This window comes from Nycticebus coucang, chromosome 9 (genome assembly GCF_027406575.1).
Source record: "Nycticebus coucang isolate mNycCou1 chromosome 9, mNycCou1.pri, whole genome shotgun sequence".
Classification (NCBI taxonomy): domain Eukaryota; kingdom Metazoa; phylum Chordata; class Mammalia; order Primates; family Lorisidae; genus Nycticebus; species Nycticebus coucang.
The window spans coordinates 44,611,673-44,629,533 of record NC_069788.1 but is presented as its reverse complement, the minus strand read 5'-3'; the positions used below and the strand labels follow the sequence as shown (position 1 = coordinate 44,629,533).

The 17,861-nt window shown below is 42.3% G+C and overlaps 1 protein-coding gene across 10 annotated transcripts in view; it reads left to right on the top strand.

The window, feature by feature from the left end:
* Positions 1-17,861, top strand: part of ANKS1A (ankyrin repeat and sterile alpha motif domain containing 1A) — a 230,548-nt gene that overhangs the window by 130,742 nt on the left and 81,945 nt on the right. For all 10 annotated transcript variants that reach the window (XM_053603237.1, XM_053603236.1, XM_053603231.1 and 7 more), the window contains one exon: positions 11,629-12,215. In XM_053603237.1, the coding sequence (XP_053459212.1) occupies positions 11,629-12,215 (587 nt within the window). The remainder of the gene's footprint in view (positions 1-11,628; positions 12,216-17,861) is intronic.

Sequence of the window (17,861 nt, the reverse complement as noted above, 5' to 3'; positions counted from 1 at the left end):
CTTGATTCCTAAGATCTGTTTATTCATTTTTAATGACTGTTAAAATATCCCCTAACTCATAAGAACTCATCTTTCTTTTCTCCATTTGATGGATGTTTAAGTTGTCTCCAGGATTTCTTCATTTTAAATTATGGTGCTGTGGACATTCTGTATACATGTTCTTATATACTCATGAGAGTATTTCTCTAAAAGAGATCGATAGGAGAATTAGCAGGTCAGTATGTGCATGTGTAGATCTAACTGGTAGCGCTCAATTGCCCTCCCTTAATGATGAAAGAGCACACTCTTCCATATCTTCACCAGCCTGGTACACTGTCACTCTTTAATATTTCTCACCATGATAAGCAAAAAACGTGTCTTTTGAAATTGACATTTGCCTAATCTAGTGAAATTGAGCATTATTTCTTATGAATTAGTGTTACATATTTAGTCTATGAGTTATCTTTTTTCTTTATTTTTTGAAATAGAAATTAATGGTAGTAGAAACACTTTTTGTAAATACCTATGATATTTGGCCAAAGTAGTGCTCAGAGGAAAGTGTATATTGTAAAGTCATTTGCTAAAAAAACAAGAAGGATTAAAACTTAACCAAAAGAAAGTATCAAAGAGTAACTAATAAGAGATTATTAAGGGGGCGGCACCTGTGGCTCAGTCGGTAAGGCGCCGGCCCCATATACCAAGGGTAGCGGGTTCAAACCCGGCCCCGGCTGAACTGCAACCAAAAAATAGCCGGGCGTTGTGGCAGGTGCCTGTAGTCCCAGCTGCTCGGGAGGCTGAGGCAGGAGAATCGCTTAAGCCCAGGAGTTGGAGGTTGCTGTGAGCCGTGTGACACCACGGTACTCTACCCGAGGGCCATAAAGTGAGACTCTGTCTCTACAAAAAAAAAAAAAAAAAAAAGATTATTAAGGGTTATTAAGAAATAAAAGCAGATAGTATACTTTTCATACTTCATGGTACGCGTGTCATACTTTATGGTTTAGTTTATGATTAACATGTGAAAGAAAGAAAAGGTATAACGATATAAAGAAACCAAAAAGAGGTAAGAGTTGATCATTAAAAATGTAGTTTTCTTTTGGTTTGGTGCCCGTAGCTAAGTGAGTATGACGCCAGCCACATACACCGAGGCTGGCGGGTTCAAGTCTGGCCTGGGCCTGCTAAACAACAATGACAACTGCAATCAAAAAATAGCCAGGCATTGTGGTCGGGTGCCTGTAGTCCCAGCTACTTGGGAGGCTGAGACGAGAGAATTGCTTAAGCCTAAGAGTTTGAGGTTGCTGTGAGCTGTGATGATATGGCGTTCTACTGAGGGTGACAGCTTGAGACTCTGGCTAAAAAAAAAAAAGTAATTGTTTTTAATTCTGATCAATAAGAGAGAAAAAAGCCACTATAAGTAGGAATGATATAAAGTATAACCACAAATTCAGAGATTTTAGAAATTAATAATAAAGAATAGTTTATAAAGTGGGAGAATTTTTGAACAGAGTAGCTGCTGGCATTTTGTGCCTGCTGACCAGGAATGCTAAGCATCCTGTGCTATGCAGGACAGTTCTTCACAGGGAAGAATTTTCCCACCCAGGAATGCCATGTGTGCTTGTAGAAATGACAAAAACTGACAGGAGCTATAATAGATCCACAAGTAGAAAGCCCATTCCTTCCAAAAAGACATGTGATTTTGTGATAGTTTTATTCAATTGAGTATTCTTGTTACATAAACTGTTTCAAATACAGAAGAAGTCTTCTGACATCATTATACAGGACAAGCATAACTGAGAACAGTGTTCCTGGTTTTTGACTCCTTGCTTACTGGACATTCTGGGCATATTACCACTCAGAGAAACAGAGGACAACTTTCCAGGGTTGATAGCATATGGGAAAGCAGCCAGGAGCTCTAAAAGTCATATTGTTCTCTGTGGTGCTTTCTTTGTAGCATCCACTAATAGTGTTCAGGTGAAATGGTACTTAGTGTAAGGCAGTGATGAATGATTATCCAAAGACACAATATATATGGATTCTTTAGCATGCAGCTGTACTTCTGAGGTTTTTTAGATTAAGTCAGTGTTCCTGAGAGCTATGCCTTTGGGTCTGTGTGCAGTTTGTACATGAATATGAAAATCTTAATCCTCTTAACGGGGAAGAAACTATTGCTTTAGCTTCTCCCTCTACTCCTATATCAGTGTACCAATTCCTTAGCCTTTGGGGAATTTTATAGTGTAAATCTTGGCTTTTCCCTTTACCAGTTTAGGGTTGGGTTTTCTCGAGGGTGTTTTCCATTTGGAGTCCTACTTTTGCTATTGGTTTAGTGAGAATACAGAAAAAGAAACTAGGTACCAGTGTTCAATCTGCCATCTTTATCTGAAAGTCCAGGCTAGCTTTTTTTTTTTTTGAGACAGAGTCTCACTTTATCGCCCTCAGTAGAGTGCTGTGCTGTCACAGCTCACAGCAACTTCCAACTCCTGGGCTTAGGCGATTCTCTTTCCTCAGCCTCCCAAGTATCTGGGACTATAGGTGCCTGCCACAACGCCCAGCTATTTTTTTGTTACAGTTTGGCCAGGGCCAGGTTCAAACCTGCCACCCTCAGTATATGGGGGCAGTACCCTACCCACTGAGCCCCAGACTAGCTTTTTTTAAGAGACAAAGTTGGGCGGTGCCTGTGGCTCAAAGGAGTAGGGCGCTGGCCCCATATGCTGGAGGATTCAAACCCAGCCCAGGCCAAAAACTGCAAAAAATAAAAAAGAGAGAGAGAGACAAAGTCTTGCTCTCTTGCCCAAGCTAGAGTGCACTGGCACAGTCATACCTCACTGTAGCCCTGAACTCCTAGATTCAAGCAGTCCTCCCACCTTAGCTTCCTAAGTGGCTGGGACTATAGGTGAAGGCCACCATACCCAGCTGATTTTGGGAGAGGGGACAAATGGAGTCTCACTAAGTTGCCCAGGCTAGTCCTGGGCTCAAGTCATCCTCCTTCTCCCTCCCAAAGTGCTGGGATTATAGGTATAAGCAACCCACCACACTTGATCCAGGCTAGCTTTTCAAAGTAGATGACAAAAAATAAGTTTCCTTTTCCCAAAGGCAAAAAATGAACTGTTAAATGAGACGGTTTAGCAAGTCATAAACGTGGATGAACCTTGAGGATGTTATGCTAAATGAAATGAGCCAGTCATAGAAGGACAAATGTAGTATGATTCCACTTATATGAGATACTTTGAGTAGTCAAAATTATAAAGACAAGAAGTAGAATGGTGGTTGCTAGAGGCTAGGAAGAGAAGAGAATGGGGAGTTAATTGTTTAATAGGTATAAAGTTTTGGTTTTACAAGATGGAAGGAGCAAAAAATCTGAAGGAATTGAAAAAAAAAAAATATACCAACCAAAACCAGCTCTTCTTCTCTCCCTTTCCCATATTAGAGAAGCCCCTACAAAGAACCCTGCTGTATAACTTTCTTCCTCTTATTGATTTATATTTTGGAGTTGGAATAGGTAACTTTCCTTTCCATTATGGAACAAATCCAAGCCTTGGGAACTGCATATTTAGATTTCCTTCCACCAAATGTATCGATAGCCGTATATATACATGTGTGTACACTAGACATTTGTAAAATAACCAAGAGAGAATAATATGTTAAATTCACGTAAAAGTAATATGAAAGTAATTTTTGTGTCTAAAAGAAAAATAAATTATGTCAGTGTAAGAGATCAGTGATGGTTTTGTGAAAGAAGTGACATTTGAGCTGAACTCCTAAGTAGATATATGTGATGGGCAAAAGTAAGGAGAAAGGAGAAGGCATTCCAGGCGGGGGGAGTAGTGTAAACAACAGTAACAAAGGGAGCTTGTCATAGAGTATTGGCTCTCCAGTGTCACTCTTTATTCCTAAGACAGTGTGGTGTTGTTGAAGCTTTTTCAATGGAATGACAGCATAGGAGCCACATTTAGAAAGTATATAATTGTGGACTTTTAGATTTTTTAGGCTGGGGAAATCTGGAGGCAGGAATACCTGCCAAGAGACCTGAAGGAGTCCCTTGCAGGTAATTAGAACCCAGCAGGAAGTTACAAGGAGGAGAGTATGAGAGGAAAAGAGATTAAGGAAATAGAATTAATAAGACCATACAACAAAATATGGAAGAATGAGGAGAGGGTATTAAGGATGATTCTGAGGTATTGAAACTGGTTAGTTGAGAAAATATTGTGCAATCAATAACTAAGAAAATGCGGTGAAGGCTATGTTAACCAGTGTGAAGAAAATATTTCAAATGGTATTAAAACCAGCACATTGTACCCCATGATTGCATTAATGTACACAGCTAAAAATTTAATAAAAAAAATTGTGCAATTAACAGAAATAGGGAATTGAGGAAGGGGTGTGTTTGAAGAAAGATATTATAATAAGTCCAATTTTGAATATGTAAACGTATTTTAGGTATGAGAGAACATCGGAGTAAACACTGGGAAATGTGGGTCTGAGGTTCAAAAGACATTGAGATTAGAAATACAGATTCATGGGGCGGCGCCTGTGGCTCAGTGAGCAGGGCGCCGGCCCCATATGCCGAGGGTGGTGGGTTCAAACCCAGCCCCGGCCAAACTGCAACAAAAAAATAGCCGGGCGTTGTGGCGGGCGCCTGTAGTCCCAGCTGCTCGGGAGACTGAGGCAAAAGAATGGCGTAAGCCCAAGAGTTAGAGGATGCTGTGAGCCGTGTGACGCCACGGCACTCTACCCGAGGGCGGTACAGCGAGACTCTGTCTCTACAAAAAAAAGAAAGAAATACAGATTCATGAATCATCCAAGTTGAGTTGATGGTTAACATAAAAGAGAATTAATTGCTGAGAGATTAAAGAAGTCAAGAATAGAACTTATATTCAGAGGCACAAAGGGAAAGAAACATGGAAAGAAAACTGGGATAATGCAGTATTTTAGGAGCCAAGGGTCAATGTGACAGAAAACCCCAAATAACTTCAATTTAAACAAGATAGACGTTCAAATTCAGGAGTACAGGACTAGATGGCAGTTCATGATTGTCAAGGCAGGACCCAGTCTCCTCCTGACATTTCATGGCTCAAGTTAGCTATTCACATTCTCGCCATCAGCATGGGAAGGAAGAAGGGGGAGAAGGGCACTTTAAGGATAGTTCCCCGTATTACACATACCACTTTCACTTATAACCAATTGGCCAGAAATTGGTCATGTGGTTACACTCAGCTACAAAGGAGATGGGAAATGTAATCTTTATTCTAGGTATCAGTGAGGCTATCTAAAAATCCCATAACCAAGGAAGGAGAGAGTGGGTATTGGAGGCAGCTGGCAAGCACTGTTCATTGATAACAGGAAGAACTAGAAGGATGAAAACTAGAAAAGGTGTTAGACAATTAGAAAGCCATTGGCAAATCCTAACCAGGGAGGTAATGTCCCTGAGATAGGTAGGAAAATATGACATTACACCCAAATTTTGACATGGCATTAGAGTAGTAGTTAAACAAGTTTGATCTAAGTCTTCTCAGGAAATTCATGTGATTACCTCCCAACAGTACAGGCACTGTGGGTAAATATGGTTTGAAAAGAACAGAAGAGATAAGGAATTGATCTCATGATACCATAGTTTTCAAGATATGAATGAAAGGATTGCTGGGCCTGGTAATCAGGCTTGTGTTTGACTTCTTACTCTATCATTTGTTTAACTGAGGTCTTTAAACCTCAGTTTCTGCATGTAAAGTAGGGATACTAATTCTTACTTCATGATTGCTGTAAATATGAAAGAGAAAATGCTTAGCACAAAGCCTGGCATGGGATGACTAGTACTTAATAAAAGGTACTGCTGGAAGCCAGCTGAGTTAGGTGAATTGGTAGAGGATTTAGTCAGTTGTTTTCTCGGGTATTTAACAGGGCTCAACATTCCAGCAACTGGAGATGAGCAAGCAAATGGCTCTGATACCCAGCACTGAAACTGGCAGAAGATCAAGAACAAAGACAGCAAATGTGCTATTAAATTAGGCACAGTACATATCGTGGCTGGTTGGAAACTGATCCAGGCAAAGCTGGTATATTGAAAAATAGGGAAATTAGGGGAGGGCAGAGTTCCAATGATAGGCAGTGAGTAGATTCTTTGGGAAGAGCTTAAGGAACTGGGGGAACTATAAGGTAATGAGGTAATCTGGACCAAGTCAATGTAGAACAGTCTTAAGGCCCAAAGCTGGGCAGTATGGTGAGTATAGATGATTTCTAGCCTGAAGATTTCTCCACCATGGTGTTATATGTAATCCTGAACCAAACTTGCAAGACTTCTGAACTTCATGGCATTGGAGTTTTATTCTGCCTTGTTAACAGGGCCACTCAGAAGAAACCAGCCTTTTGGTCTCCTTTGCAAAGTTGGGAGGAAGGAAACCAACTTTTGTGTACAGTGTTATTAGCATGATGAACTGAGTTCAGAAATGGTTGTAAGCAAAAAACGATGATGGTGATAATAGTAACTACCAGTTACTGAATGCTTTCTATGGGCCAGCCACTATGCTGAGTTCGTTTATATTGATTATGTCATGGTATATCTCAAGATAGATCTTCAGGGTAGGGGCTATTTTTATCCCTGTTTAACAAATGAGGAGGAAGAGGGTAGGTGTTAGAGCTGAGGCCTATGCCCCAGTCTGACTGAATCCAACGCCTGTGGTTTTACCCAGGAGGGGAGGCTAAAAACATTTCATCAGAAGCCCTGCTGTTATTCATGTTCTCAACACCATAGAACTGGAAGAGGCCTTAGAGGAGTCATCTAATCACACATATAAACCCTACTAAATCTTAGATGCTAGAGAAAACATTCTTGCCCCTCAGTTTTTGAAAGAGACCTAGAGAGGAAAAGTCACAGCTTGGGACTCTTGAATCCCAGTCTACCTCTTGTTCTATTTCTCAGGTTGCTGTGGACCCAAGTGGACTCTCAGTCTGTTGTCTTATCAGATCTCAGTCTTTAGCAAATGTCTGCATTAACCTGGGCAGGACCTTCCTTCTGGGGAAAGCATGATGACCCTTTAAAAGCAGCCATGTCCTTAGGAGTTCTACTCGACATACATGGTTTTTGATGCTCACCATAGTGACTGGGCAATTGGAGGATTGCCTAATGAAACAGAGAAAGCAGAACAATCTGAGAAATTTGTTATCCCAGCCTTATCTGGGTCTGAGGATTGATTTGAGTTAACAACTCCTTACATGAGCTGCATTTTTCAGCTTTAATTTAAATAGGCAGAGGAGAATAAAAATGTGTAAATGTTAAAATATTATTCGAAGCCCTTGAAATCCCCATGGTTCATCATAGTAATTATAATAAAATGCAGCACAAAAGACCCCCTTGCTTCAGCAGCTCACAGGGTAAAGGGAAAAATGAATAAAGATCAGAAGTTGATGAGACTGGGAATTAGCATGCTAGTGAGTCCTATTCAGTAGAGCAGCTGGCTTCTCAGTATAGGGGGAGTAAGACACAACCATCTCTGTCTGTGTCCTCTTACCTCTTTGTCTCCTAGAAGAGCAGACTGTGAGGGGGGCAGAGGGCAGCATGGGGCATGGTGTGGTATAAGAAGCTGCCTAGGTCCACAGCGGAAGCATAGTGATTCCTGTCAGAAGGAAGGCTTCAGGCCCTAGGGTCCTCTTCTGCACTAGTCCCTGGGCATGAAGTTCTGCCTGTTTGAATGTATTTCTACTTCAGATCTTACTTCTTGTTCAATATCCAGCTTAAAAGCTATCCCTCTGATAAGCCTCCTACTTCAAAGTAATAATGCTTTCCTTTCTGCCCACTGTCCTTTATACCATTCTTAAAGCATCTATTAATTTTTGCCTTTTTATTTATTATTAATTTTTGCCTAATTTCTATATATGCCAGTCTCTTCCAACATCTGATAAGCTGTCTTCATCTTTGTATCACCTGAGTGCCTCCTGAAAGACACACCACTGGTTCCTGGACATTGAAGACATTTGTACATGCTTATTGATGAAATGAGTGGTTACGGTGACAGTTCTGGGGCCTGAGTTTCCCACTTCAGCCCTTTCGCCATATCACCTTCTAGTCCTTCTTTCTGCTGTTGAGAAGTATAAGGATGTAGAAGGTAATAGAAGCTTGTAAAGTGCTTTATACATATATTATATTTTCTTGTACATTGTCTTGGATCCTTATGACAGACCTGTGAGTAATGGAGAGGTAGTTGATCTTCTCTGTGAGCAAAATGTGCTGTAACGGATCCTGTGTAGAGGATAGTAACAATTATTAACATCTATTGAGAGCTTTCAATATGCCTGGCATGGTTCTTAATGCCTTATATATAGCACTTAATTCTCATGACAATCTTATGAAATAAATACTAAGATCCCCAAATCAAAGATAACTAAGGTATAAAGAAGCTAACTAATTTGCTCAAGATTTAACTCTTGATTAGCATATATTGTTATCACTTTGTCCCTAAGAGACTTTGTATTATCCTGACTTTGCAGGAGGAGGAAACCATTAAGTAATTTTTTTCTCACCTAAGAAATCTGTCTTAGCCTTGAATATAGTTTTCTATGGGAAATAGAACACCAGCTTATTAAGATCCTGAGGTTCCTAGATCTTGGTAGGCTGTTCAGATACCAAGGTGCCTTTCCTAGAATTGCCTTGGTAAGTCATGTAATTATAAGAATCCATTATATTCCACAAAATATTGGTTGGTTGTGGTTCCTGTGACAGGATTATGACCCTCAGAGATTTTTCCTCTCCACATATTTCTTTCTTTTTAAGTTTCCATTTCTTCTCTCGGCCCACTTCCTTCCCCCGGGCATCTGTTGGTACTAAGCTCTTGGCATCTGTTTGTCTTTCTTCATTGATAGCATGAATGGGTGGCTGTGTGACAGGGCCTGCATTGTCAACCCCCACAGCAGCAGTCAGAACATTCTCTGTGGTTTGGGTTTTGAGGTCCACCCAAGCCGTGATGTTTTTCTTTTGTTGTTGGTTCCTCTCCCAAAAAGAAAATTGTTAAATATTAAGCTGGAAGCTGATACAGAGCAGTAGAAGCCTGTGCTCCTGTTGCCGAAGTTCTCTTGATTCAAATGGAATCAGAGGGACATTGCACCTTGGGCAAGGATTTGTAGGAAGTTGGCTGTTAGAGGTGGCACATTTTGTAGCCTGGTTAGCTCTCCCCATCAGATTCTAGGAAGTACTATTGGGTTGAACCACCATTACATGGTCGGGTATCATCATTTTTGTGGCCCCACTAAGCAACACTGCTGCTTTGTTCCGTCTCCCAGTCATGTGTGATATTTGTAGCTGTGACTCGTGGTTTCCTGGGGCCTCGGTTAGGCTATATGGAACTCTAGCGTACTCAACATTTCTTCTTCCCTGGAGAAATGATTCAAATCATTTTGGACTTGTTCGTTACTCAGTCCCTGGTCTTTGGGGGTACTTGGTTTCTGAGTTTGGGGTGTAAAAGTCATGAAGTGAGTCAAATAAAGAGGAAGGAGATCCCAAAATTTATGCTTCTAGGCTCCTGTGGATAAGTAATCAGAGCCATAAAGCAGAGCTAGTTGGCTGCCCCTCAGAAATCTCTGCAGACTTGCCAAAAGCCAAACAGACTGTGAAGACTGAACTATATACTTCTGGAGAGCGTGGGATGGATAGAACTGTGTCCCTGCTAAGAACTCAGGGAGGCAGACTCATTGTGAGAGTAGGTTTGGGGAAGCCTTTCTTAAAGACTATCTTGGGAGAACCAGTGTTGTGGGGACATTAGCGTTGTTCCTAGGCAATGGGGACTGTGCTTTAGTACATTCTGTTTGTTAAGTGCTGCTTGTTTTTACCCCTCCTCACCTGACTGCCCTTTTCAGTTATGAAACTGAGCTTCAAACAGGGATCTTGGGGCTGCAGGCATGGAGCAGAGTCACCCAAAGAGGGTTGTAGCATCCCTGATGGGGAGTTTGCCATCACAGCGTGGTAGAGACTAGGATTCTTAGCACTATCATCACATTAAAGGGATTTTTAAGTATTACACAGCCCAACCTACTTATTTTATTCACCGAGGCCCCAGAAGATGAATTCACTGCCAAGGCCACATAGCTACAGAGCAGCACAGCCAGGACCAGATCTCCAGACTCCTAGGTTAAAGTCTTCTCTTTCACCAGCTTGGGCAAACTACTCAAGGCCCAGGGGAATTAGATTTCTCATTTGTAAAAATAATTGAACTCAAGGCTTTCGATTCTAAGATTTTGGGGGAATTTTTGGTGTAGGTACCCATAGGCTTCACTTGCAAAGAAGATAAAGTTTCATGTTAACTTTGGAATGTGAGCTAATGTTGGACATAGTGTTGTTATCTCACCCTGATTATGTGGGTTAAAATCTTTAATGGGACTGAGTTCATGCAAAGAAAGCCCCTGGGTGTCCCCCTGTGGTGCTGGTGTTAGACTCTGATTTGGCTGATTATTTATGCCGCTACTGTACACTCAAAGACAGTGCCGCTTTTGCTACTGTCTTTGAGTGTACAGTAGCATTTGGCCTCAGGAGCTAGCAGTGTCAGATTTCTAGGATGTAGGGAAGTCTCCGAAGAACTGCAAATGTCTTCTGGCATTGACAAATAAGACCATTTTGTTTTCAGTGGATCAACTAAGGTTAAATTTAAACAAATATGAGCAGCTGGAGGCTTTGGTAAGAGTGAGATATGCACATTTTTCAAAAAGAAAGTCTGTGTTCCCCAAGGAAGGATGAGGCGTGGAACTCTGAATGGCCCCCTCTGAGGAAGGAAGCAGTTATTCTCTGCTATTTTGTTTTGCACTTTCAGTTAAGGAATTCCAGAAGTTGCAGGTTGTGGATCATGACCTCCATTATTTTTTTTCTCAGTTGCTGCTTACCAGAGGAAAGGAGGGCGGGGGTTCTAAATAACACTTTGGCCTTTATGGAAAAGTATCAGATGTTCCAGGAGTAAGCCTCACTAGCTCGTGCTTGTTCTCTCTCACGCTCACTCTCTGCCTCTCACTTTGGCTCCGTGCTCACTTTTCCTGTCCTCACTGTGTCTTTTCTGTAGGATATAGTTAGCACTCTTCTCGCCTTATATAGCCAGGTCTGGTCGTTAATGTTAACAGAAATCTAACAATAGGGAAGGCTGCCAGATAGCATTAATCAGGCCAGTGTTTGGAATTTCATAAATGCTCTGACTTTGGGTACAAATTGAATATTAAGAACAATACGAAAACTGTTTTCTTCTTCTGCTTCTTTTTTTTTTTTTAAGAGACAGAGTCTCACTTTGTCGCCCTCGGTAGAGTGCAATGGAGTCACAGCTCACAGCAACCTCCAACTCTTGGGCATAGGTGATTCTCTTGCCTTAGCCTCCCGAGTAGCTGGGACTACAGGCACCGACCACAACACCCAGCTATTTTTTGTTATTGTTGTTGCAGTTTGGCCGGGGCTGGGCTTGAACCCACCACCCTCAGCATATGGGGCTGGTGCCCTACTCACTGAGCCACAGGCGCTGCCCAAAAACTGTTTTCTTCGTTCCTCTTTCTCCTCTCCTCTCCTGCTTCTGCAGCCTATCCAGCTTCTCTTTCTGTTTTTAATTCTTATGCAGTGCTCTATGCTCACTGCATTGGAACTTTGTTGATTTTTTTGCCACATTTAATTTTTTATTTCTCTGTCTCTCTGTCCACTCCAAGACCACAGGCGGAGCAGCAGCAGCCGGAGCCAGGACTCTACAGAGGGCCAGGACGGGCAAGTCCCAGAGCAGTTCTCAGGTCTCCTCCACGGCTCCTCCCCAGTGTGCGAGGTAGGGCAGGACCCTTTCCATCTGCTCTCTGCCACTGACCAGAGCCATCCAGACGGGTCCCCCCAACAGGGCGCCTGCCACGAGGCCAGCATGCAGCTGGAGGAGACGGGTGTGCATACTCCTGGAGCCTCCCAGCCCAGTGTCCTGGACCCGAGCAAGAGAGTGGACTACCCAGCGAGCCTGACCCCCACCAATAGCCGATCACACCCTGAAACTTTGACTCACATAGCATCTCCACACCCTGGTGCTGCTGAAGAAGGAGACCGTAGCGGGGCCAGGAGCCGAGCCCCTCCCACTAGCAAACCCAAAGCCGAACTCAAACTCAGCCGCAGTTTGTCCAAGTCTGACTCTGATCTCCTGACCTGCTCACCCACAGAGGACACTACCATGGGGAGTCGGAGTGAATCCTTATCCAATTGCAGCATTGGGAAGAAGAGGCTGGAGAAGTCGCCCTCCTTTGCCTCGGAGTGGGATGAGGTAAGGCCCATGTGACGTCACAGAGAGCTGGGCTGGCCAGCCTGGCCACAGCCCACCGTAGCTCCCCTGTGTGCCAACTCCTGGGACCAGGATCTGGGCTGCAGTTGCCTGATTTCTTCCCACTGTGACTAGCATGTTTCTGACAACTATGAAGGAAGACAAGCCCCAGAAAACAGGTTCATTAATGGTTAAACTAGAGGGTAGAAGCCCCAGCAGAGTGGGGCTGAGGGAGGAGCAGTTCCTAGAAATGACATGCTGTTTGGAAATGTTTAGAACCCATCAGCCCTGTTGAGGGAATTATGCTCACCCTACAGATGCTTAAGAAGAGCTGGAGTTACTTCCTGTGAGTCCTTTACAAAGAAGAGAGAAGATCCAGGGTTAGCTGGGAGTTGGGGGTTGGGGAGAGTTAGTGAGCGATACAATTTGGGGAGATGCTGCTGAAATGGTATCAGAAGGGAGCTTGTCTTTTCTCTGCTTCCTCACGGTTATTCTTATTGTGTTCCCCCAGAGGGCCAATGCTTTTTCCAGCAGAAGTGTTTTGCCCATCCCACATTCCCAGGTTGGTCTGGCAGAGGGCTAGGTGCTTGAGGAAACAAAGATTAGCCGGTAGAAAACATTTGGAGTTAGAGACCCAACTTTTCCTAAGCATTGCTACAGAATAGTTACAATAGTTGTAAAATAGTTGTACCCAAATATTTTCAGTGACCTGTTGCATCTTACTGGGCGTAAGAATGTTTCTCAAAGATGGATAACCATCCCAGGAATGTTAAAATGCCACCCTTACAAGCTTCTTGCTTGGGAGGAAGCCGTCTTTAAAGTGGACTGGGTCTGCCTCCCAGGAGCAATTTCAAGAGATGCATTTAGCCCTCCAAGAGGAGGGGAACAGTACAGTTGACATATGCATTTGAACAATCTCTAGACTTATTGCCCTTCCCTACTCTTATTTGGGTGGCTGCTGCAAAGTTATGTAAACCAAAGCCAATTCCTTTTCCATTGTGGGGAAGTAGGGTGGGGCAATTCTTCCAGCACTAACCTCCCGATAAAATGAGGCTTAGGACTCTGATTAGTTAGAGCCAGAGGAATCCTGTGAAAGAAAATTTGCATTGCTTGGTAAATAAAGATTTGGTGAGCTGCGGACACCAGTGGAAAGATTTGGTGAGATGTGAACACTAGTAGAAAGTCACTATGAGTGAGATAGCTAGAGGGTGAGAGGAATGTCTAGGAAATACACACAAGGGCATGTGTATTGGTAGGAATGTGTCTTTGTTTTTTAAAACTGAGGTTTACTAATTTGCAATCAACTCTTAGGATTAGACTGTTTAAGCCTTAGGATAAAGATAAGTCCAGTATGCTCTGAAATGACAGCAGAGGAAAAGAAAGAAAAACATCAGTAAGGGGAAGTGGAAACAGAAGGAGTGAGAGGGCAGGAAAGGACTTCAGGAAGGATCACAGAGCAGTGGAATTTGACATTAAAACCAGATTAAAGAGAGTGAGATAAGAAAGGTGGGTGAGAGAATAACATGATAAGGTGTGGAGTTGGGAAAACTTAGATCATGTGGTTTCTGTACAGCGTTGAGTGTGCGTGAGGAGAATAAGAAATAAAAGGTAGGAAGTGAGATTTGGACCAGATAGTGAGACGGCCTGAAGCATGAGGCCAAGAAATGAGTACAGTCAACTCTCCTTATCCATGGGTTTCTGTATCAATGTATTCACCCAACTGCAGATCGAAAATATTTGGAAATAAGGGCCGGGTGTGGTGGCTCACACCTGCAATCCTAGCACTCTGGGAGGCTGAAGTTGGAGGATCCCTTGAGCTCAGGAGTTTGAGACCAGCTTGAGCAAAAGTGAAACCCCCATCCCTACTAAAAATAAAAAAAATTAACTGGGCATTGTGGCAGGTGACTGACTGTAATCCCAGCTACTCAGGAGGCTGAGGCAAGAGAATCAATTAAACCCAAGAGTTTGAGGTTGCTGTGAGCTAGGCTAATGCCAGAGCACTCCAGCCTGGGGCAACACAGTAAGACTATCTCAAAATAAATAAATAAATAAATAAAGAAGGAGAGAAAGAAAGAAAATATTTGGAAACACAAAACAACTAAAAAAAAAAAAACAAAAAAGCACAATATACCAACTATTTACATAGCATTACATGGTATTGGGTATTTAAGTAACTAGAGAAGATTTATATGTACACGGTGGATGTGCATAGGTTATGTACAAATGCTATATCATTTTATGTCAGGGACTTGAGCGTACACAGATTTGGTATTCACAGGGGTCCTGGGACCAATCCCCCTCCCGCAGATACCAAGGGATGTCTTCTTGATTTGATATCAAGGCAGCATCTCAGAATCCTTCAAATGGGCTGGAAGGCAGCTTTACCACTATGATGAATTACCTCTTTATAGCTCCCTCTCTTGAGCATATCTCCATCCTGATTGGTCAGTAGAGCTGGGCAATTCTTCAGAGGATATTTTATGTCTTGTTAATATGCACATTGCCAGGCAGTCATATGGGCTCTATCATTTCCTTCTGGAGAAGAAACACAAAATCACCCAGGCAAAGCCAGGCTTAATAGGGGTTGGCTGTGTGGGCTTATAAGCCAGTTGTCTCTTAGCATCTTAATGAGAAGAGGTTTATGTGCTGATACTACCTTTGAAGGTAGAGATTACAGGCGCATGCAGTGAATGTGAGGACTATTTCAAGGTGTTGCAGACCAGTGCTGTAATGTGGCTGATGTGCCAGAAGCACTTGCGGAATTTTAAATTTGAAAAAACTTCAAGGCAATTGAGGTCTTATTGGAAAGAATTCAGAATATCAAGCTTTGCTTACATAGTAAACATTAACAGGGCCCTTTATATGTAACTCTTCAGCATTGTTTTTGAGTCATACTTGGTTTTTGTGGCTACCTCTATCTAAAGAAAAACTTCAAAAATATTTCATGCAGTAACTGGCCCCAAACCCAGAGATTTGGCAAGATTTTCTCTAATGGGGCATTAGTTAATGACTGCTGTTCACTGTGCCCCTGACCTGTACCTGAAGGCTGCTTTGCCATATCCTGTGCTTGCTGATTTTTTTTTCTTTGTTGTTGCAAGATCTGTAGCAGGTAGGAAAGCTACTCTGAAGGAGGTTGGACCCTGTGTAGTTCCTCAGTGGGAGGCCTAAAGAGTGAGAGAGTATCTGGGGCTGGAGAGCCTGGGCATCTCTGTCAGTTTGCTATGATTTGCATGTGAATCAGTCAGGCAACTCCTAGAAGGCAGTCAGGGCAGTAGACTGAATCAGGGTCAGAAGTGAGCAGATCCAGCATTGAACCCCATCTCTACAATCTACTCCTCTTTGGTGCCTGGATGGCCTGAAAGTCCCAATTAGTCTTATTTGTGAAACAGAGATAGTCAGATCTGTGTTTCAGGGTGCTTCATCAACTAGAGGTGTGTTTAAGTGCCTAGCACAGTCCTTGGCATGCATAAGGTGTTGACTAAATAGTAAATATTAGCGTTATTGTGCCTGGAACTTGGAGAAAGAATAGGAGCTGAGGTCTGGAGTGTCTTCAAACCTTAAGAAAGGCAAAGTTCTTTGCAGGGGTCCACTGGTGTTTGGTAGTGGCAAAGTAACTGGGAAACAGGGAACTTCAAGCCCTTCAGCTGGTGTACCTCCTGCACAGCTCTGCCCCTCCAGAAAGGGAAGTGCCTTCCCAATCTGGGAAAGTAGGACAGGCAATCCCCCATTGCTCTTCCTTGAGAAATTAATGAGCTTTTCTGCTTACCTCTCTGAAAGGAGAAGAAAGGTTAAAGAGAAATCTATAGTCCTCTCTATAATTTATTTTTCAAACATATTTTTCTACATAATGGCCAGCAGTGGTTGTTTGGTTGGTTGTTTGGGATGATGTTCTATAGTTGAGAAATGTGCATTGCTAATCGGTTTAGGAGTCTTTTTCTCCAAATATAGTCTTCTCCTTACAGTGGATTAATGCAGCCCCTGTTGAATTTTCCTGAACAAGATGACTTCTGAAAGTTAGCCTGATTAAGGTAAACTCTGAGATTTTATCCATTAGTGACACTAGCATTCTCCCAATTTTCTGTTATAGTTTTTGTAACAAAGAAGTGGTAGAGTTTGCCTTTAAAAGAGCTCAGTCTAAGAGATCTGAATCCAAACTTTGTAGATATTTTCTTAGTTTTCCAGTCAAGTCAAAGCACTTTTTGTTGTCTTAATGATGCCTAGGGCATAATAGACGTTAAACTGGGAAATCGTACATAAGTAGTCTTAAAAATATATCGTAAGAAGTGGAAAAATCACCTACATCCCTCTATGCATAGTTAACCTCTGTTAACCCCTGATACATGTCCAAATGTGGGGGTCTTAGTATATTTACTGATTTATAATTCTACTTTTCTTACCTAATTACTGCATGTTGTGGATATTGTACCATGGCAACATCCCATCTTCCTTGTGCAGCTACATCGTAAGTTTGATTGGTTTGTTGTTTAATCTGCTTTTGAGTCATTATCGATACTAGCCAGGATATTTTCCACATGTCTTACAAGGCCAGTTCCTATCCTTCTCTACCAGCCTGTGTATCCTACATTAATAGGTCAAGGGAATGTTGGATTGGCTGTTGTCCCTCAACTGAAGGCCATCATTCACCACTCTATGAGGGTCCTTCTGACAGCTTTTCTCTCTGGGTTCTAATAACCAGTCCCTTCCTTTGATCCTTCTGGCCTGAGGCTTCTTGCTGTGACTAGCTCCCATCCTTGTTACTCTCCCTGCACTCTATCCAAACTTGTATAAATAACCCTGTTAGTAAACGCCTTCAGTTGCTCTGTTTAAATGTGCCATCTTTTTCCTGCAGGGACCCTGAGTAATACGGCCATTTTTAGGACTTTTTTTTTTTTTTATCAACTTTAAGCAAATGTAGTTGGTTGTGTTTGGGAGTGGTAAACATCATAAATTAATCTTCATTCAGGATGCTGGAAAGCAGGAGAAATTAATTCTTTAACTTGAAGCAAAAAGTAGGAGACACAGCAGCAGAAATCATGGCAGGAAAGCATTTAGAAAGTTTCTTCCACTCTTTAACCTTTGAAAAGAGTACAGCTAAAACTGTAACCAAAGGAGGCATCATGCTTCCAGAAGAATCTCAAGGAAAAGTATTGCAAGGAGCAGTACTAGCTGTTTGATTAGGCTCCAAAGGAAAGATGGAGAGAGTTAAATTTGTGTGAAAGTTGAAGATAAGGTTCTTCTCCCAGAGCATGGAGACATCGAAGTAGGCATGATCACAGTTCACTGTGGCCTTGAACTCCTGAACTCAAGGGGTTCTCCTGCTTCAGCCTTCTGAATAGCTGGGAGTAGAGGCACATCACACCTGATTTCTTTATTTTTTGGTAGAGATAGGGGCTTGCTATGTTGCCCAGGCTCATCTTGAATTCCTAGCCTCAAATGATCCTGCTACCTTAGCCTCCCAAAGTGTTGGGATTACAGGCATGAGCCACTTGCACCAGGGTAGGATTATTTCCTATTTAGAAATGGTGATATCCTCAAAAAGTATACAGACTGTAACAAAGTACTATTGAAGTGGTTTCATATGAAATTGCCCATTCCTCTGAATTTCTAAAATCTTTGATTATGTAAATAATTTCCATGTCTTTCCTTTAT